The sequence below is a fragment of the Hylobates moloch genome, unplaced genomic scaffold (assembly GCF_009828535.3).
Source record: "Hylobates moloch isolate HMO894 unplaced genomic scaffold, HMol_V3 SCAFFOLD_15, whole genome shotgun sequence".
NCBI classification, from domain to species: domain Eukaryota; kingdom Metazoa; phylum Chordata; class Mammalia; order Primates; family Hylobatidae; genus Hylobates; species Hylobates moloch.
Window position 1 is genome coordinate 81,028,671 of NW_026652290.1, and position 22,136 is coordinate 81,050,806.

The 22,136-nt window shown below is 42.7% G+C and overlaps 1 protein-coding gene across 1 annotated transcript in view; it reads left to right on the forward strand.

The window, feature by feature from the left end:
* Positions 1–7,975: 7,975 nt before the first annotated feature.
* Positions 7,976–22,136, forward strand: part of LRPPRC (leucine rich pentatricopeptide repeat containing) — a 113,412-nt gene continuing 99,251 nt past the window's right edge. The window contains exons 1-2 of the mRNA XM_032177990.2: positions 7,976–8,166; positions 20,853–21,049. Of these exons, the coding sequence (XP_032033881.1) occupies positions 8,018–8,166; positions 20,853–21,049 (346 nt within the window). The 5' untranslated portion in view covers positions 7,976–8,017. The remainder of the gene's footprint in view (positions 8,167–20,852; positions 21,050–22,136) is intronic.

Below are 22,136 nucleotides of genomic sequence, written 5' to 3' on the forward strand. Positions count from 1 at the left end.
TAGGCCGGGTGCAGTGTCTCATGCCTGTAATCCCTGCACTTTGGAAGGCCAAAGTGGGTGGATCACCTGAGGTCAGGAGTTCGAGACCAGCCTGGCCAACATGGTGAAACCCCATCTTTACTAAAAATACAAATATTAGCCAAGCGTGATGGTGCATGCCTGTAATTCCAGCTACTTCGGAGGCTGAGGCAGAGGTTGCAATGAGCCGAGATCGCACCATTGCACTCCAGCCTGGGCGACAAGAGTGAAAATCCATCTAAAAAAAAAAAAAATTAGGTACTTGGGAGGCTGAGGTAGGAGGATTGCTTGAACCCTGGAGGTTGAGGCTGCAGTGAGCCATGACGGTGCCACTGCACTCAGCCTGGGCAACAGAGTGAGACCCTATCTCAAAAAACAAAACAAAAAACAGAAAATGGGCTCTCTTCACATGGTAAAGAGTCTGTCTGCAGGCAGATCTTCACTTCCTTCAGGCTCCATGACCTAAAAAACCAAAACACGCTCCCTACTAGCTCCTTTAGTTCAAGGGAAAAACATTGTTTAGGGTAGATTGGGTCTCAACTCTAGGATTGTTACAGAATCATCACTGTGACCAGGGTGATATATTAGTCAGGCCTGGTCATGTGTCCATCTCTGGGCTCAGAGGTAGGATCTATTAAAAAGAGAAAGAAAAGCAAGATGGGAAGCCAAGAACAAGAGCCACATCAGTGTCTTGCAACTTAATTAAATGGAAAATCCATACTTCTTTTTTTCTTTTTCTTTTTTTTTAAAACAGAGTTTTGCTCTTGTCGCCCAGGCTGGAGTGCAATGGCATGATCTTGATCTTGGCTCACTGCAACCTCTGCCACCCGGGTTCAAGTGATTCTCATGCCTTAGCCTCCCGAGTAGCTGGGATTACAGGTGCCCATCACCACGCCTGGCTAATTTTTTTTTTTTTAAATCAAAACACAAAAATTACTTTTATATGAGTCCCATGTTATGATCGACCCATTGAAGGTTTCACTATGCCTATTCATAAGATTTCGGAGTTCTGAGAGATTGTTGGTTGAATATGCAGTGGCGCAATCTCGGCTCACTGCAAGCTCCGCCTCCCGGGTTCACGCCATTCTTCTGCCTCAGCCTCTCCGAGTAGCTGGGACTACAGGCGCCCGCCACCACGCCCGGCTAATTTTTTGTATTTTTAGTAGAGACGGGGTTTCACCGTGGTCTCGATCTCCTGACCTCGTGATCCGCCCGCCTCGGCCTCCCAAAGTGCTGGGATTACAAGCGTGAGCCACCGCGCCCGGCCACCTGGCTAATTTTTGTATTTTTAGTAGAGATGGGGTTTCGCCATGTTGGGCAGGCTGGTCTTGAACTCCTGACCTCAGGTGATCTGCCTGCCTCAGCCTCCCAAAGTGCTGAGATTACAGGCGTGAGTCACTGCACCCAGCCAGAAAATCCATAATGTACTAGCCCAAGTAAACTCTATTAGTCCTCCCTCTCCCAATTAAACTGAAATGATCAGAAGGCAAGTTGCATAAAAGTGTTCAATGTAAATTATTTTTCAACCCTCAGAGATACACAAGCTAAAATGGAAATTCCACATTATCCATTGCTCAAAGAAAATTAAATACATTTTCTAGTTCCTTAAAAACAAAACAAGACATACAGAAACCGTCCATTAACCAGGAAATTTAAGAGATCCATGTTACATTTTAGGCATTAACAATGATTGTTCAATAAAGATGTCCTAAAGTTTATTTTCAGTAATATAAGAATTATATCCATTTTATGTCTTAAAGGGACTCAGTTGTATAGTACATTGAAATGTCAATTATGTTTGACTACTATTCTGTATTGATTTATCCAGACACTATCTGCCCTGTGGGAAACACATAAACTTTTCAGCCTTCACACATGGAAACACTGGGAAAATATCAGCAACAACTCCTTGTTGCCAGCGTTGGTTACTTTCTTACAGTACATGACCCTGCATCTGTCTTGCTGGTTTGTAAGCTTCGGAAAGAGTCATTGTTTGACAGAAGTGTTGCTGAAGGGTGTAACAATGGCAAATTGGATCTCCACTTGTAGTGAGAATCTTGAAGCTGTGTGCAAACAAAGGTCTGAGCAGAATAATTTTTGAATAATTGGGAATTACATACATGAATACATTTGGATATGAAAAATGTAGTCACAGATGGGAGAAGCCCTTGATTCATCAGACAAGTTGCCTTAAGAGAAAACATAATCACAGCTAAACATTAACTCTGCTGCTTAAAATATGTTAAGTCTTTTGAGTAAAACAGGCTTTTAAACTTAAGGCAATCGCTTGGTTCTTTGCTCACACTATTTTGAATGTGCTTGCGTCAAAATTGGAATAGATTCCAAAAAGGCTGACAAACAGTTATGAAGAATCAGTTTTATTTTCTGATCTTTGTGATTCATAAAAAATTATTAGGAGGCAAGAAATAAATTAATTGATCTAAGAGAAACAAGGGTAATGCCACCTATTTTGTAAGCTTCCGATTTAGGGTGCTGAGTACTATACTTCGGGCTCAGAATTTCAAAGTTAAATTTTTCTTTCTTTTTAAACTTTCATGTTAAATGCAAATCTTTTTCTTAGATTGTAATAGCTACAATCTTGGAGATTTAATATTTTATGTGAAATGGTTTAGCAACAACTGCAAGTTTTGATGTTTGAGCTATTATTTGTTGGAGAAGTCAATTAATCATGTTCCTATGAACAGGTCTGCAGTTCTCAGGGTACAGTCTGGTACATTTGTCTAGCTGGTGCTTTTGTCTACTTTGCATTTATATTGACTATTTGAATACAATGTTTTTCAAACTCCATGTCATGCTGTATTAGTGAGAAGTGAAATCAAAATATAACCAGCATTTAAATTCTTTTTCTTTGTAAACATATTTAAACACACACAAAATAGAATAGGCTGGGTGCACACCTGTAATCCCAGCACTTTGGGAGGCCGAGGCAGGAGGATCGCTTGAGGTCAGGAGTTCGAGACCAGCCTAGCCAACATGGTGAAACCCTGTCTCTACTAAAAATACAAAAATTAGCCAGGTGTGGTGGCACACACCTGTAATCCCAGCTACTCAGGAAGCTGAGGCAGGAGAATCGCTTGAACCCAGGAGGCAGAGGTTGCAGTGAGCTGAGATCACACCACTGCACTCCAGCCTGGGCAACAGAGCCAGATTCCATCTCAAAATATATATATATATAATAGTAAAATGAGCTCCCATATAGCCATCACCTAGCTTCATCGATTATCAAGATATTGTCACATTTCCTTTTTCTATATTTTTGTTATTTTATTTTTTTGAGACAGGGTCTCACTTTGTCACCCAGGCTGGGGTGCAGTGGCGTGAACAAAGCTTACTGCTGCCTCCACCTCCCGGGCTGAAACAATCCTCCTGCTTCAGCCCCCTAAGTAGCTGGGAATACAGGTGTGCGCCACCATGCCCGGCTAATTTTGCCTTTTTTTTTTTTTTTTTTTTTTTTTTTTTTTTAGAGACAGGTTTTCACCATGTTGTCCATGCTGGTCTCAAACTCCCGAGCTCAAGTGATCCTTCCGCCTCGGCCTCCCAGAGTGCTGGGATTATAGGTGTGAGCCACTGCGCCCCGCCTTTTATTCTTTGGGGAAGTATATTAAAGACAATTCCAGGCTGGGCGCGGTGGCTCACGCCTGTAATCCCGGCACTTTGGGAGGCTGAGGCGGGTGGATCACGAGGTCAGTAGCTCAAGACCAACCTGGCCAAAATGGTGAAACCCCGTCTCTACTTAAATACAAAAATTTGCAGGCATGGTGGCTGGTGCCTGTAATCCCAGCTACTAGGGAGGCTGAGGCAGAGGATTACTTGAACCCAGGAGGCGGAGGTTGCGGTGAGCCGAGATGGCGCCACCGAACTCCAGCATGGGCAACAGAGCAAGACTTCGTCTCATAAAAAAAAAAAAAAAAAAAAAAAAGACAATTCCAGACATCATGACATCATGTTAATTTACTTCTACATATTCCAGTGCCAACATGTATCTCTAAACATATTTTTTCTTACATAACCACAAAGCCATTATCACGCCTTAGAAAGTTAGCAATAATTGGCTGGACGCGGTGGCTCCTGCCTGTAATCCCAGCACTTTGGGAGGCCAAGGCGGGCAGATCATCTGAGGTCGGGAGTTTGAGACCAGTCTGGCCAACATGGTGAAACCCTGTCTCTGCTAAAAATACAAAAATTAGCCAGGCATAGTGGTGCATGTTTGTAGTTCCGGCTACTTGCGAGGCTGAGGCAGAATTGCTTGAACCTAGGAGGCGTAAGTTGCAGTGAGCTGAGATCATGCCACTGCACTCCAGCCTGGTTGACAGAGCAAGACAGTCTCAACAAATAAACAAACAACAAATTCTATGGTCAATGTTGCATGCTCATTGTATTGGAACTAACAGTAGCATTGTATGTGATTGATAATTCCTTCCTGGAAGGACTTCTTTCATTCAGGTATTTGTGACCTCACTGGGCTTAGTTCTCCCGCATCTCTGGCTCTTCTTTCTCAGTTTCCTTTGCTAGATTTTCATCTATACATCCTCTAAAGATTAAATGACACAAGCCTCAGTCCTTGGACTCCCTCTCTTATCTGCATTTTCTTCCTAGATGCTTTCATCAATTTCTGTGGCTTCAAATATTAGGTACAAGCTGCAGATTCCCAAATGTATCGCTAGCTCTGACTTTTCCCCTAACTGACTTGTATGACATATAGCCAACCCCTATTCAAATTTGACACTTGGATGTCTAGCAGGCACAAGATTAATATTCTAGAAGATCATTTTTTATTTCACTTTTTAAATCTGCTTCTCTCTGTTTTCCCCCTTTAAATCAGAGTCATCTCCATCTTTCCAGTTGTTTAGGCCAAAACCTTTGGAGCCGTTCTTGACTTACAATCCACAGCCAATGCATCAGTAAATCCCCTTGGTTCTACTATTTAAATAGAGTAAGAACCTGACCCTTTCTCATCATTTCACCTGCTACCCTCTAATCCAAGCCACCACCATCTCTAGTCTGGATTAGCCTTCTCTTTGGTCTATTTTTATTTATCCCCATTCCCCTAAAATCTCCTTTCCAAACAGCAGATACAGTGACCTTTTCAAAATGCAAATGGGTGGCTGGGTGCCATGGCTCATGCCCATAATCTCAGCACTTTGGGAGGCCGAGGTGGGTGAATCACTTGAGGCCAGGAGTTAGAGACCAGCTTAGCCAAAATGGTGAAACCCCATCTCTACTGAAAATACAAAATTAGCTGGGTGTGGTGGTGCATGCCTGTAATCTCAGCTACTTGGGAGGCTAAGGCATGAGAATTGCTTGGACCCAGGGAGGCAGAGGTTGCTGTGAGCCTAGATTGTGCCACTGCACTTAAAAAACAAACAAAAAAAAGCAAACAGGGGTGATGGCATGCACCTGTAGTCCCACTTCCTTGGGAGGCCAGGGTAGGAGGATTGCTTGAGCCCAGGAGTTCAAGGCTGTAGTGTGTCATAATTGCACCTGTGACTAGACACTGCACTCTAGCCTGGGCAACACAGCAAGACTCCATCTCTTTAAAAGCAACACACCAAACTATCTAATGGTTTCTCATCTCATTCTAAGTAAAAGTCAGTCTTCAGTCTAAATTAAAGTCAGTCTTCACGGCCACCTACAACACCCTGCTTGATATGGCCTCCAACTACCTCTCTGACCTCCAGGCCCCTCTCCACCCCCTGCTCCTTCCTCTACTCCTACCCCCTGCTCTCTACCCCCTGCTCTTTTCTCTCATCCACACAGTCCTCCTCCTTAAAGTTCTCTGAGTAGGTTACACCTATTATTGCCTCTGGGTTTTGGTGTTTGCTGTTCTCTAAGCCTTAACCACTCTTTTTTTTTTTTCTCCTTCCAGAAAATTCTCCTGGCTTCCTCCTTTCCTTCCTTCAGGTTTCTTTTCAACGTTTTTCCTATTTAAAATATCAACTCTTGGGGCGTGGTGGCTCATGTCTGTAATCCCAGTACTTTGGGAGACGAGGCAGGCAGATTGCTTGAGGCCATGAGTTTGAGACTAGCCTGGGCAACATGGTAAAAACCCATATCTACTAAAAATACAAAAATTAGCCAGGGCTTGGGCCTGTAATCCCGGCTACTCAGGAGGCTGAGGTGGGAGGATCGCTTGAGCCCAGAGGTCGAGGCTGCAGTGAGCCAAGATCACGCCATTGCTCTCCAGCCTGGGTGACAGAGCAAGACCCTGTCTCAAGAAAAAAAAAAAAAAAAAAGCAACTCCCCCCATGACACCCTCAATTCCTTTACCCTGGCGTATTTTGCATCACAGTTCTTTTTGTCTTCCCAAATTAAACTTTAAACAGCTTAATTAGAATCTAGGATTGGTTTGTTTTGTTCTCTGCTGTATTCCCAGGATTTCAAAGTGTATGGCACTGGATATGTGTTCAATAAATACGTGTTGAATAGGTGAATAACTTGTATTCCCAGTGCTCAGTAATATAACCCAGAATCAATCATTTCACCTTGCTTCTTTTGGGGGCTTGGTTCCCTCATTTCTCAAAGGAGAGGTGAGCTAGGTCATCTCAAAATAGACATTAATTTAACATATATTTAATGAGACTTACTGTGTGTCTGGCACTGGGTAGGTGTATGGCCTACAATAAGAGATCACAGTCCCTACTGATAAGGAGTTCATGGTCCAGTGGGATAAACAGTTACATGGGAAATGACCGTGGGAGGGCTTCCAGAGGAAATATCCGCATGTTCACCTAGTGATAGGTAGGGGACAGGCAGGTGGAGAGGGAGTGGGAGGCCGTTCTCAGCTTCCCACGTGTGCACAGGGAACCGATCCAGTCCGTAAGCCCTTTGAAGGCAGCGACGTGGTTTTTCTGTTTTGTTTTAGACAGAGTCTCACTGTGTCACCCAGGCTGGAGTGCAATGGCGCCATCTTGGCTCACCGCAACCTCCACCTCCCGGGTTCAAGCAATTCTCCTGCCTCAGCCTCCCGAGTAGCTGAGATTACAGGCGCCCGCCACCACGCCCGGCTAATTTTTTGTATTTTTAGTAGAGATGGGGTTTTACCATGTTGGCCAGGCTGGTCTCGAACTCCTGATCTCAGGTGATCCACCCGCCTCGGCCTTCCAAAGTGATGGGATTACAGGCATGAGCCACCGCGCCAGGGATGGGTTTAACTTGCCTGTTTTCTCCCCAGATTTGGCTGGAGACTCTTAATTACATTGTTCTTTTACTTCTCACATGTATATGTGCATTTACTGAAGGGAGAGGCGCGGTAGGGGTGGAGGGTTGGGGAAGAGAGTCAGTTCAATTCCAGCTTTAAAACTACAGGATTTTTGGTAGAATTCATTTATTTTCTAAAGGGAGATCCGGCGTACGCGCTTGGGTGGGGACCCGCGCGTTCCTTTACACTGTTCCCAGGCCCTGATAATCCACATCCATGTTGAACCTGGGAGGCAAACGGCAAGGTGCAAAAGACCTCCACGGTTTCTCTGGCCCGCGTTTCTGCGAGTGAAGGGCAGTTCCTATTGGAGATCGAGTCAGCGCTGAACGTTAGCTGCAACATCTGCGCTCGGGGGCGGGGGAAACCGTCCCATTTCCTGGGATCTTCATAGTCGGCTCTCTTCGAGAGTTCTCGGTGTTTTTACTAGCTGGCCTCCCACAAGCCTCTGCGCCAACCTGGGAGGAGTTGACCTCTTGCGGCTCTACCAACAGGTGAGTGCAGGGGTGCAACCAATGAACACGATGCCCAGATCGGAGAGGGAAGACGGAAAATAAAAGCTTCGATAATGAAACAAGAAACATCGTTTATATGAATATGACCTTGGCTCCACTCTTCTCAGAGAAGTGCGGCTTTCCATCTTCCAACCTAAAACGATCCCTGGATCCCCCCACATTTGGCGCGCGCGGCAGTTGGTCTCTGCCGCGCCAGGCGACCCTGCGGTCACATGCTCCTCCTGTTCTTCTGGCGGAGCGTGCTTCCCGCGGCGGGGACGTTCTAGCCATGGCAGCCCTGTTGAGATCCGCGCGTTGGCTGCTGCGTGCCGGGGCGGCCCCGCGCCTCCCGCTCTCCCTGCGCCTCCTCTCTGGCGGCCCAGGCCGGCCGCATGCCGCCTCCTATCTGCCCGCCGCTCGCGCCAGGCCCGTGGCCGGGTGAGTGCCCAGGCCCTTCCTCCAGCCAGGCTGCGGCGCGAGGGTCCCCCGGGGTCATGGGTGCCGGCAGGGACCGGGTCCCGCCTGTGCTCGCCACCCTTCTCGCCACCCCAGGACCTAGCCTCCCCGGGCCCCGCACCACGCTGCCTACCAGGGGTTTTCGGGTGATAGGGTTAAGCGCGTTCAGAAGGTCATGGCTGCGGGCATGGCCTGCTTCCGGCTTGAATCCTGCCCTCGCCACTTCAGCCTGGATTTTACTGCCCTCGGGGTACCCACGGTCAACGAAGATGAGAGGGGGCTTTGAAGACTGCTTTGGGGAGTCGGGTGGTGGTCTCTTCCTTACAGTTGGCCAGCTTGGGTGGTGTCCCACGTGTGGTCACTGTTGGTGATCAGTAACCACCTAGTATTTAGATATTGGAAATTTAGCTTTTTGCGAGGGATGGGGCGGCGGGGAGTGGGTTGGGAGTTTGGGTGAGCCACGGATGGCTTAAAGCTGGACGCTGGATTATGGTCAGTTTGGGCTTTTGCCTGCGTTCTCTTGAATGGAGTTTTCCTTCAGCATTTAGGAAGGTGTTGCACGAGTTGGGAACTGTCATGGTAGGATTTGTAAATGTCTTTGTTATTTATTTATTTATTTCGAGACGGAGTCTCGTTCAGTCGCCCAGGCTGGAGTGCAATGGCGCGATCTCGGCTCACTGCAACCTCCGCCTCCCGGGTTCAAGCGATTCTCCTGCCTCAGCCTCCCGTGTAGCTGGGATTACAGGTGTGCGCCACCATGCCAGGCTAACTTTTGTACTTTTAGTAGAGACTAGGTTTCACCGTGTTGGCCACGCTAGTTTCGAACTCCTGACCTAAAGCGATCCTCCTGCCTCGGCCTCCCAAAGTGCTGGGATTACAGGTGTGAGCCACTACTCCCGGCCTGTAAGTGTCTTTGAATGAATGAGCACATGCAAGACACTCTGTTGGAATCTGGGGATGCACAGGCAAGTTAAACTCTCAGTGGGTGTCAGGCGAATAAATGCTCTCATGGTTTGAGGTTTATCGGAGATAGGTTTGGTATAGACTTTTGTAGTGGAGGGGATAAGGAAAGTTGGTGAAGGTGTTCATTTGGTTATTAATAGCATTCTGACCACCAGAGAAGGGGAGATAGGTGCTGAGCTTTTAGCATTGGAGAAAACATGATCTTGAAAGACTGATGCTTGTAAATTAAGGTACTTTGAGAGCTCGCATAAGGACCGAGAGCCAGGGATCTGCAGTAGGCTGGGCCCAGACTGCAGCCTACTCCAGATTTATCTGCATTTTATCCTCAGTTTATCTGCATTATGCCATTAGACAAGTTTCTTAACATCTCCAGGCCTCAGCTTCCTTAGCTATAAGATGGGAGTAGTAATAGTGTTAGGAATATTGCAGAATTATCTGTATTAAGCACTTAGTATAGGGCCTGATACCTAGTAAGTGCTTTGTTGGTTACTGCAGTAGTCATAACATCTACGGTTATGCAGACCTTCATGGACCAGCCTGAACACCTAATCTCGCCATAAAATTACGTGGAGGAAATAATTTATGATTTCTTAACAACTTAGTTATAATCTTTGGAATGGAGCCTACTTGTAATTTGGAGTCTGCCTGTATTTTCTTATTGGGCTTGAACAGTTAACTTTCCGAAATCATGCCTCTGAGCACAGAACTATATACATCTCTTGGTTTTCAGAGTGTCTTTTGAGAAAGTTGTGCCTATTACTGTTATTTTTCTAATCCTCAGCATTTCTGTGAGGCCAGGGGAAGGTCCGCATTTTCTTTTATCTTCACTGTTGCATTTGGGGAGAACTGAATAAAGAGAGAACACGGTTTGGTAGAAAGGGTGGTCTAGGTGTTCATCAGACCTGGGTTCTGTTTACTTACTGCATAATCTCAGACATCTTACTAACTTGTCTGTTCCTCTGTTTCATAATCTGTAAAGGCCTTAACCCCTTATCTTTGTAAAGTTGCTTTCTTATCGTTCAGATCTCAAATGTCTCTTCAGAGAAGCCTTACCTCAACACTCAATCCAAAACATGCCCGTCCTATTGTAGATTTATTCGTGGCATACGTCACTTGTTTTTTTCCTTAGTAGAAGGTAAGCTACATGAGAGCAGGACTTTGTCTTGTTCACCACTGTGTGTTCAGGTGATAGCAGGCAATAAAGAAGTAATTGTTCCCTCTTTTTCCGGGACTCTGAGCACTGTATATAGTCTCCTACCCGACATCCTGTAAGCATGCCCAGATCTTGCCCACTTGAAACACAGAACGTTTCCTGGAACTCTATTTACTCTAGAAACTTCTCAGTCTCATCCCTGTCCATACTTCTCTGTCCCTTTAATGTCCTCACTTTTCATTCACTTTCCTACCCACTGTAGTCACACCACTGTCAAAGGCCATTTTATCTCATTTATTGATTTTTTTATTGTATTTTTGGAAAATTATTTCAAAAGTGCCTTGAAGAACAGTTGCAAAAATTATTCCTCAAAGTGCCTTGAGGGACAGTTGCAAAACCTGGGTGGTGGGAACAATAAACTAAAAATCACCCTTAATTATATCAACCAGAGAGCCATTCATTGATAGCTATCCTTCTAATGACTTATGTATGTGTAAGATGTATGTTTATTTAACTTTTTGAAAGGACCTCTTTTAATTACCAGATCTACTTTATAGGCCTTGACCTGGCATATTACTCTGTCTTCCATTTTCCCCTTCATGAGACCCTTTTCTCAGTATTGATGACACCATTTTTCTAGGTTCTCTTCTCTTTAGGATTTTTCTCATTTGCTTCATTCCTCTTTCTTCTGTTCACCTATTAAATGTTGATGTTCTTGGTAGTTTTACCTGTGGTCCTTATATGTTTTCTCAACATTTTCATTCTCTTTTGTGACCTTTTCCATTTTTCAGGGCATTACTTAACCTATCTGATGATATTTCTCCCAGATATGGACCATCTACTAGACACATCCACCTGCTTGAGCTATAGGTACTTCAAAGCCAACACAGCTCAAATTGGACCCCTCCTTCTTCTCACATCTGTTCCTGTTGTGTTCCCTGTTTTCGTGAATGTTACTGTTTCTACCTGCCTTCCAGAAAGATCCTGGATATCTACGTTTGTTTTCGCATTCATCTCTCACTCCCTTCACCCCCCGTTTATTGATTGCACAAATGATTAAGCCCTGTTAGATCTGCTTCATTTGGAATGCATCCCTTTTCCTCCAACCCCATCATCATTCCCTAGTCTCCCTGGTAATTTGATCATGTCATTTTCCTACTTACACTTAAGCATTGTTGTGGCTCCCATTGGGTCCAGAAAGAGATCCAGACTGTTTAGCACAGGTGCTTTATGAGCTGGAGTTGCCTCTGGAGCGTCATCTCTTGTGACTTCCCTCCCGTGGCATCCTGTGTTCTAGCCATACCAGACTACTACTTTGAAGTGCTCTACAGCAGGGCTTCTCAAACTCTAGTGAGCATGATTGCTTGGGGCTCTTATTAAACTGCAGATTCTGATTTTGTAGGTCTAGTGCTTGTCTGTGGATCTGCAAGGCTTTGATGGGCCATGTTGTATATTTCCATGCCTTTGAGTGTAATGTTGACTGTTGGAATGTGTCTCCCCTTCCCCCTTAGTCAGGTGTCCCCCATCTCTGTTGAACCTTAACTTGACTGCTTCTTCCATTTGACTGGCTCCTTTCTTGTGCCTCCTCTTAGACCGTGTATTACTAAAGCACCCATTAACGCTATGACATGTGCACTCAGCAACACTCTGGAGCTGGCTGTAAGTTGCTTGAAGGCAGATACTGTGTCTTACTCCTTTTGCTTTCCCTGGTGTTTAACTTTGTGGCATATAGTAGGTGTCAAATGTTTGTTGAGTGAATCAATGAAAATCTTAAGACATTGAAGAAGGAATATGGTAAACTGGAGGAGATTGAAGGGATGTTTAACCCATCCATGCAGTGCAGTGTGTCTACACAAATTCACCCTGAGCTTGATTTCCAGGAATGTCCTATCTGAGGACAAATGAGTTTTAGTGAGTGAAATTATTAGACATTAGTAATCTGTTTTCAAAATTGTAGCACCAAGAAGTATACCCTTTTCCTTTGTAATATGTGGTCTTGCTCTTCATTTTCCCATTTCAGTACATCTATTTTTCAAATAGATGCTTTCTTTTTTTTTTTCTTTTTTTTTTTTTGAGAAGGAGTCTCGCTCTTTCACCCAGGCTGGAGTGCAGTGGCACGATCTCGGCTCACTGCAGGCTCCGTCCCCCGGGGTTCACGCCATTCTCCTCCCTCAGCCTCCCGCGTAGCTGGGACTACAGGCGCCCACATCGCCCGGCTAATTTTTTGTATTTTTAGTAGAGACGGGGTGTCACCGTGTTAGCCAGGATGGTCTCGATCTCTTGACCTCGTGATCCGCCCGCCTCGGCCTCCCAAAGTGCTGGGATTACAGGCGTGAGCCATCGCGCCCGGCCTCAAATAGATGCTTTCTTAAAAACCAGCTCTTACTCTTTTCTCTGTGAGGAGATACATACTCTTGCTTTGTCACATACATTTTCCTTGCATTTCTGGATGAGAGCTGCTTATATATTCTTTGTGTGATGGTTTTTAGCATAATGCTTGTGTACTTCAGAGGAAAGATAAGCTTTGAGCTAAATCTGTTTGGAAGTAGATCTAGACTAATGATTGGCCTAAAGGTGAAAATCACATACTGTTCTTTGATGGGATGGTGTGATTTTTATTTCTAAAGTTGGAAGAAAACTTCTAGAAAACTCTCATTTTAGAAAAATCTCGTGCAAATATTAAGAATCTGATGGGTCCGGTTGGGTGCTGTGGTTCACACCCGTAATCCCAGCACTTTGGGAGGCCAAGGCAGGTGGATCACTTGAGGTCAGGAGTTTGAGACCAGCCTGACCAACATGGTGAAACTACGTCTCTTACTAAAAATAAAAAAACAAAATTAGCAGGGCATGGTGGCGGGCGCCTGTAGTCCCAGCCATTCTCCCACCTCAGCCTCCCAAGTAGCTGGGACGACAGGTGCATGCCACCATGCCTGGCTAATTTTTGTGTTTTTAGTAGAGATGGGTTTTGCCATGTTGGCCAGGCTGGTCTCGAAATCCTGACCTCAGGTGATCCACCCACCTCAGCCTCCCAAAATGCTGGGATTAAAGGCGTGAGCCACCGCACCTGGCCTGTTGTTTATTATTGTCAAAGTGTGTTTGTAAACATAACATCATACAAACATTTTAACTTCCGTGGGTTATTACAAATTAGGAAACAGGGTTAGAAGTATAATTTAAGACCTCAAGTTGAGATTCAACTCCAGATACCATGATTCCCGTTTCTGAAATGTTTTACATATGTTGCAACATATGTTACAAGTGTTTTACATATGTTACACATTTGATCTTGTCGTTTTCCTGTTTACAGTTAAGTGCCATGGTAGTTTCCATTGGGTGCAGAATGAGGTCCAGACTGTTGTGTTTTAGATGGTGAAAGGATTACTTATGGACAAAAGCATTTTTTAAAAGGCAATATATGATATAAACTTGGGATTTAGAGACTTTCACAGGTAAGTAAACATAGATCTCAGAATGTATCTGGAAGGGATCTTCATAGATTCTGAAGAGTGTCTTTCTCCATGTCACGTCATCGGTCCCAATCTGGTTAACTGACTTTGCATCACTTCCTCCATAGGTGAGACACAGGAGACATCCCTTTTGACTGGAGGATCCTGGGAGATGGAAGGGAAATCTGGATAGGTGGAAAGGAGTGGATTGGTATTTCAGGCCAGGAGGTTGTTACCAAGGGTAGAAGGGTGGCTAGTAGCTTTTTTAGTCTAAAATTCTGTGATTTGCCATAAAGCATAAAACTGGGGCAGCTAAATTTGTCTAAAGTTTTTGGAGAATTCAATTCTTAGAGGGAGAAAATTCATTGTGACTTAGTTTTATGAAAGATTTTTTAGGCCAGGCCCAGTAATCTCTGCACTTTGAGAGTCTGAGGCAGGAAGATCACTTGAAACCAGGAGTTCAAGACCAGCCTGGCAACATAGTGAGACTCCTATCTCCAGAAAAAAAGAAATTGGCCAGCTGTAGTGGCATGCACCTGTAGTCCTAGCTACTTGGGAGCTGAGGCTGAGGTGGGAGGATTGCTTGAGGCCAGGAGTTCAAAGCTGCAGTGAACCATAATTGCACCACTGCACTCCAGCCTGGACAACAGAACGAGACCCTGTCTCAAAAAAAAGATACAGGAAAGTTATTGTAAAAACTCAGAGGCATTTGGCTGGGCGTGGTGGCTCGTGCCTGTAATCCCAACACTTTGGGAGGCTGAGGCGGGTGGATCACGAGGTCAGGAAATCGAGACCATCCTGGCTCACACAGTGAAATGCTGTTTCTACTGAAAAAAATAACAAAAAAATTAGCCCAGCGTGATGGCGGGCGCCTGTAGTCCCAGCGACTCGGGAGGCGACAGAGCGAGACTCCATCTCAAAAAACAAACAAACAAACAAAAACTCAGAGGCATTTATTGAGCACCTTCTGTAATAAGACGGCTATTATTTATTGAGCAGTGGCGTCTCTTTTTTTTTTTTTTTAGATGGAGTTTCGGTCTTAACTGCCCAGATTGGAGTACAGTGGTGTGATCTCGGCTCACTGCAACCTCTGCCTCTCAGGTTCAAGCGATTCTCCTGCCTCAGCCTCCCGAGTAGCTGGGATTATAGGCATGCACCACCATGCCTGGCTAAATTTGTATTTTTAGTAGAGACGGGGTTTCTCCATGTTGGTTAGGCTGGTCTTGAACTCCCGACCTCAGGTGATCCGCCCGCCTTGGCCTCCCAAAGTGTTGGGATTACAGGTGTGAGCCACTGCGCCTAGCTTTTTTTTTTTTTTTTTTTTTTTTTTGAGACAAAGTCTCTCTCTCTCTCTCTCCCCCCACCCCCAGGCTGGAGCGCAGTGGGGCGATCTTGGCTCACTTGCAACCTCTGCCTCCTGGGTTCAGGCAATTCTCCTGCATCAGCCTTCCAAGTTGCTGGGATTACAGGCACCTGCCACCATGCCAGGCTAATTTTTGTATTTTTAGTAGAGATGGGGTTTCACCGTGTTAGCCAGGCTGGTCTCGAACAGGCTTCAAGTGAACTGCCTGCCTCGGCCTCCAAAAGTGCTAGGATTACAGGCTTGAGCTACTGTGCCTGGCCCCTTGTTTCTTTTCTTAATTACATTTACCATAATTAATATTTTTTAAAGGTCTAATTTATTAGATTTATTACTAGATAAGAATATTCTAGCCAGTGCCTTATACATAGAAAGCACTCAGTAAATATTTTTTGAATTAATAAATGGAAGAACAGAACTGATGTGATAAGTAAAGAACAATGATAGGATTTTTGAAAAAAGATGGTTTTGAGGATGGTTGATCTGGCAGTTGTATGAAGAGAGGCTGAAGCCTGAGAAACTAAAGATTTGTTGCAGAAATCCATGTGTTCTGAGTTCATCAAGAGCCTCAGATATCTAAGCACTCACTAGATGTGATATAAAGGCTGAGAGACTTTGCCCAATAAAGTAATTAATTTTGAGTTTGAGGGAACAGGGTATTAGCGGAATAGTTGGTTGCAGTGGAGAAATTTGAAGGGAATACCAACCTTTTTTTTTTTTTTTGAGACAGAGTCTTGCTCTGTCGCCCAGGCTGGAGTGCAGCGGCGTTATCTCGGCTCACTGCAAGCTCTGCCTCCCTGGTTAACGCCATTCTCCTGCCTCAGCCTCCCGAGTAGCTGGGACTACAGGCGCCCGCAACGGCGCCTGGCTAATTTTTTGTATTCTTAGTAGAGACGGGGTTTCAACGTGTTAGCCAGGATGGTCTCAATCTCCTGACCTCGTGATCCGCCCGCCTTGGCCTCCCCTAAGTGCTGGATTACAGGCATGAGCCACCGTGCCCGGCTCATTACCAAACATTTTTAAAAGGCATTATCTTTTTGAATTTTGGATACATTAAAACTCGGGAGGCTCCAGCAGTATATAAAAAGAATTATGTACCGTGATCAAGTGGGATTTATTCCAACTGTGCAAGGCTGGTTCAGCATTTGAAAATCAATCCACGTGATCCAGCGTATCAGCAGGCTAAAGAAAACTCAAGTGGAATAGTTAAATTAGGGAATGGTGAAAATGTAGGAGATAAATTTGAGTTCCCCGTTTTCTACATTACAGTGCAACAAAATAAGTTGAGAGCAGCTCTATGAAAACTAGTTTTGTACTTTACAAGTGTGTCATAAAATCCAAATCCCTTATTTATCTGCCATTGGAGACTTTCCGCTCTCTAGTCTCACTCTCACTGTGTAGGTTTAATTTTTTACCACTTTCCAGTGTGAACACCCAATTGCAGCCAGATTAGTTTCTTCGATGCCCTTTTGCCACGTTGAGTTCATTTCAGAATGAGACCGTCTGAGTGCTAACCCTGGCCCTATCATTAGCTTCAACTGTGATGACTTTGGGCAAGTTGCTTCAGTTTTTTCATTTGTAAGTTACAATTTTCTCATACCCAGCACAAATTAAACACGTGATAAACATTAGCTATTAATAATGCCTCTTCTATCTTCTACCTGTATCTCCTTTTAAACTCTTGATAGCTCTAAAGTGACACTACACTGATTCATAATATCAGTGAAGAAGAAAAAAAGTGGAGAGAAGAGTTTTAAGAACGTATATGGCCTGGGCATGGTGGCTCACACCTGTAATCCCAGCACTTTGGAGGCCAAGGTGGGCGGATCGCTTGAGGTCAGGAGTTTGAGACCAGCCTGGCCAACATGTAAAACTCCGTCTCTACTAAAAATATAAAAATTAGCTGGGCATGGTGGTGTGTCCCTGTAATCCCAGCTACTCAGGAGTCTGAGGCATGAGAATCGCTTGAATCCTGAGGCAGAGCTTGCAGTGACCTGAGATCGCGCCATTGCACTCCAGCCTGGGTGACAGAGCAAGACTCCATCTCAAAATAAATAAAAATGGGCAGAAAATATTTCACCAGAAAAGACATATAGATGGCAAATAAGCATAGGAAAAGATGTTCAACAGCTTATGTCATTAGAGAAATATAGATTAAAACAACAATGAGATACCACTATCAGAATGGCAACAATCCAGCAAAACGTCGAAAACCCCAAATACTGGCAAGGATGTAGGACGACAAGAACTCTATTTATTGCTAGTAGGAAAGCAAAATGGTATAGCTATTTTGGAAGATAGTTCGATAGTTTTTTACAAAGCTAAACATAGATTTACCATTAGATATTTACCCAAATGAGTTCAAAATTTATGTCCATACCAAAACCTTCACACAAATGCTTATAGCAGCTTTATTCGTAATTGTCAAAAATTGGAAGCAACCTGAATGTCCTTCAGTAGGCAAATGGGTAAACGAATCATGTATATCTACAAAAGAGCATTATTCAACAATGAAAAGAAGTGTGCCGTCATGCTGTGAAAAGACACGGAGGAACTGTAAATGTATATTGCTAGGTGAAGGAAGCCAATCTGAAAAGGCAGCATGCTGTATGATGCAACCATATGACATTCTAGTAAAGGCAAAACTAGAGACAGGTCAAAATCAGTGGTTGCCAGGGGTTCGGAAGGAGGGTGGAAGGAATGCATTGATAGAGCACAGGGCATTTTTAGGGTGGTGAAATTATTTTGTATGATACTGTAAAGGTGGATACATGTTATATGTTTGTCAAAACATGTATACGTACAGTGAACTCTAATGTAAATTATGGACCTTGGTTGATGGTTAGTGTATCAACGTTGGTTCATCATTTGTAACAAATATACTACACTACAGCAAAATGTTACTAGGGGACACAGGAGGGAGAAGAAAGTGGGAACTCTTCTTTCGGTACAATTTTTCTATAAACCTAAAAACACTAAAAAATTGTGGGTTTTTTTGTAGTCAGTCTCTGCTTATCAAAAAATTGTGTTTTGTTTTTTTTTAAAAATGGTACAGGCTTAAAAGTAGTGGGGAGGGTCCCATGGAAGCCTGTTTGGTAGGATAGTCTGATCCCTTATATCTTTTTTTTTTTAATGGACATTCAACTATAAGGTCGTTTTCTATTAAAGAGTTAAAAAAAAACCCCACCTTAATTTTTTTAAAAAAACTGAGAGATAGTAACTTTAAATGGCAGATTTTACAAGAAAACATTTATGGGTAATTTGAGTATTAGTGGTAGGAGCTGGAGTCTGGAAGGAACCTGAGACATTTAACTAAGAAGTGTAAAGGAGCCAGTGTGATACTCGGATGAGATGATGCAATAATTTCCCCTTATGTGGTTATATCAATTTTGGTCCTTAGCATTTGGAGGCAGTGAGCTCCAGCCTGTGCAAGCCTGGTGGGTGTGATCTTCTTGCCGGGCCCCACCGTCACCCCTGGACTTGTTCTGTTCTTTCCTTTCTGTCACGACATACCCATTGCTCCAGGCTGTGAAACTCTTGTTTCCAGGATGTATTAGAGTGAATTTAAAAATAAGTTCTGGACCATATAACTGTGAAGACTTCTTTGGTTAAATGTGTAATCCTTCCTCTATCCCAATTTATTTTATAATAGATTCATGTTTCTACTTAACTAAATCCAAGCACACTTACGAGGAGACTCAGCTGCAGTAAAGACATGTATATGAGAAAAATTTGCCTAGAATGTTCAGAACAATGTGCTAGTTTATAAACATCTGTTTTCTGCCTGAAATTTGAGTTGGTCTCCTCTTATATTTAAAAAATATCCTGTAGCGGAAGTTTTATTTTTGCTCTTTAACAGTTTATCAGATTTGCATTGTGTAAAAAACTTTGGCAAATAGACTTCACAATTTTGAAATTTCTGTATTAATCAGCTTTTGTTGTTGACTAATATTGTTGCATACTCCTCCAAACTTGACATGTTGTCCTGGATAATTTAAAAATAATGTCACTTTGTGCTTGCGGGACATTAAGAAGGGGATAGTTTAGTAACAACTGATGTGGCAACTAGATAAATGCCTTTTGGAAGTAAGGGATAAATATTATTTATAAGAGTATATCTTCTGTGGTTTGTAGCTTAATTCAGCTCATTTAACAAACTCGAGTCAATTAGCCATCTACAATGTGCTGCCATCATTGGTCTTAAAAAATAAGACATTGTCTTATTTAGTCAGTATCCTGATTTTTTCCATTATTTTCCACCTAGATGGTGGAATCACCAGTGGTTAGTGTCATTTCTCCCAGATCACAGTGGTAGAATTTCTAGTCTATTATCAATTACAGCCTCGTTTTATATAGTCTTGAGGCAAAACCTCTAGTATAGCTTCCTTTAGTAAAACATCACATACTTGATCATTCAATTTGTGACTGGTTTTTTCAGATTAATAACATAGGATAGAAACGTAAGTTTTATTTTTAAAGTCACCATTGTGATGAAAATGTGTATGTCTGAAAAATGTGATTATATTATACTTAGTTATTATATAGAGTATAATAGTTATATTTAGTGGCTGCTGTAACTAAGATATTTGCAATAAATGTGTAAACCACTGATAATTAGAAATCATTCGTTAAAAGTGATGTTTAAATACAGAGAAAGCATTTTTAAATGCAACTCAGATTGGTAACAGGTATTCTTCACACATAAGAATTATTTTTTATCTGATATTTTTAAATCAGGTACAGCTTATATTTTTACCTAGAATAGCCTAGAGAAGAAAGTATATGGGAACTCTACTTAATGCACAATTTTTCTATAAGCCTAAAAATCTTCTAAAAAATTGTGGTTTTTTTTCCCTAGTCTGTAAAAAATTGTGTTTATTTAAAAAAAATGGTACAGCCTGGAAGCCCTCAGATTTCATGTTAGAGAGCATTTGACTTGCATATTAGACTCCATTACTAAAATAGTGAATGGTTTAAAGATTGCTTGCTCTTTATGAACACGTAACGTACTATTCTGACCATACCTAATTTGTAATCATTTTTCTTTCCCTTCTGGCTTCCTTAAAATTAATGATTTTTAACACTTTATTTATTTTTGGTGGCAGTTGTTTTAAATAATCAGGAAAGAATACAGCTAACATTTTGACAGTTGTACAGCAGATAAGAATTAAGAGCATTATCACTATAAAGTGTTTCAACTTTATTTGGACAGATTAGAAATCATTTGGGCCTCAGTGATCCTTAAAAAAAAAAAAAACCTGCGTCGTTTTAGCCTGGACATTGGTCTTCTTTTAAATTCACAGTAAGCTTATACCTAGAAAACTTAAAGGTAGTTATACAAATTTTGGATATATTTTAGATCTCTTATTTACAGAAGTGAGAAGAGCTTTGCAGCATAAACTGCTTCATCTTTCATTACCTTGTTTTGGTTAAGGAGAGATCTAAAAAACACTTAAAACACACCATATTTCCATCTGATTTTGAAATAATTCCATGTTCAAAGTTATCAAGATGCTGTCAATTATTCAGGAGATGTACTGTGCATATTATTTATGTATGTGTGTATATGATTTTGTCTGAAGCAAAAGCTAAAACTTTATTTCCTATTAGTTCATACCTCTGTTTTTGGTATTTTACTGTGACTTTAGGTGTTTAATAACTAATTTTAAAATTTGTATAAGTTTTGTTCAAAAAATGACCTAAATAGATAGCAACTGATTATTATTAATTATGTTTCATTTTTTAGAGGACTACTGAGCCCAGCCAGGCTGTATGCCATTGCTGCCAAAGAAAAGGATATTCAAGAGGAGTCCACTTTTTCTTCTAGGAGGATTTCCAGTCAATTTGATTGGGCTCTAATGAGACTAGATCATTCTGTTCGAAGAACTGGCTGCATTCCAAAGAAGCTTCTACAGAAAGTTTTTGATGATACCTGCCGCTCAGGTATTTCAAAATTTCCTGTTTATAAAATTGACTTTTGGCTGGGTACAGTGGCTCAGGCCTGTAATCCCAGCACTTCGGGAGGCAGGTAGATCTCTTGAGGCCAAGTGTTTGAGACCAGCCTGGCCAACATGGCAAAACCCCATCTCTACTAAAAATACAAAAATTAGCCAGGCATGGTGGTGCGTGCCTGTAGTCCCAGCTACTTGGGAGGCTGAGGCATGAGAATCGCTTGAATCCAGGAGGCAGAGGTTGTAGTGAGCTAAGATTGCACAACTGCACTCCAGCCTGGGCAATAGAGAGACACGTCTGTCTTTAAAACAAAAAAAAGTCTTAAATATTAGGTTGGTGCAAAAATAATTGCGGTTTTTGCCATTAAACATAATGGCTGCAATTACTTTTGCATCAACCTAAATAAATAATTGTTTGAGGGTAAGCTCATTACGGAGTAGATTATTTGACACTTTAATTTTCTTTGTTATATTCTGTTGATTGTCATTTATGTTATGATTGTGATTTCTATCTTGTCAACTCATCTGGGCAAAGTTTGGAGTAACTAAAACATTTTTAGATTTTTTTTTTTTTTTTGAGATGGAGTATCACTCTGTCGCCCAGCAGGCTGGAGTACAGTGGTGCGATCTCAGCTCACTGCAACCTCTGCCTCCCAGGTTCAAGCAACTCTCCTGCCTCAGCCTCCCAAGTAGCTGGGACTACCAGCGCATGCCACTGTGCCCAGCTAATTTTTGTATTTTTAGTAGGGATGGGATTTCACCATGTTGGCCGGGCTGGTCTTGAACTCCTGACCTCGTGATCCACCCGCCTTGGCCTCCCAAAGTGCTGGGATTACAGACATGGGCCACCATGCCTGGTCTAGATGTTTATTCCAAATCAGAAAATAAAAATTGCCTTTTTGCTTTTCCTAGTTTGTTGAGTCACTTTTAGTAGTAAGTTTCTTGGAAGATAACTAGTTTTTCTTACCTTCCATTGTAGAGTGTCGGGTTTCTGTAAGATGATCATATAAGACAGATTTCCATTATTTTCCTTTCATTTTCAATTAGCTACTAAAAATCTGTTTGAGTCACTAATGCCT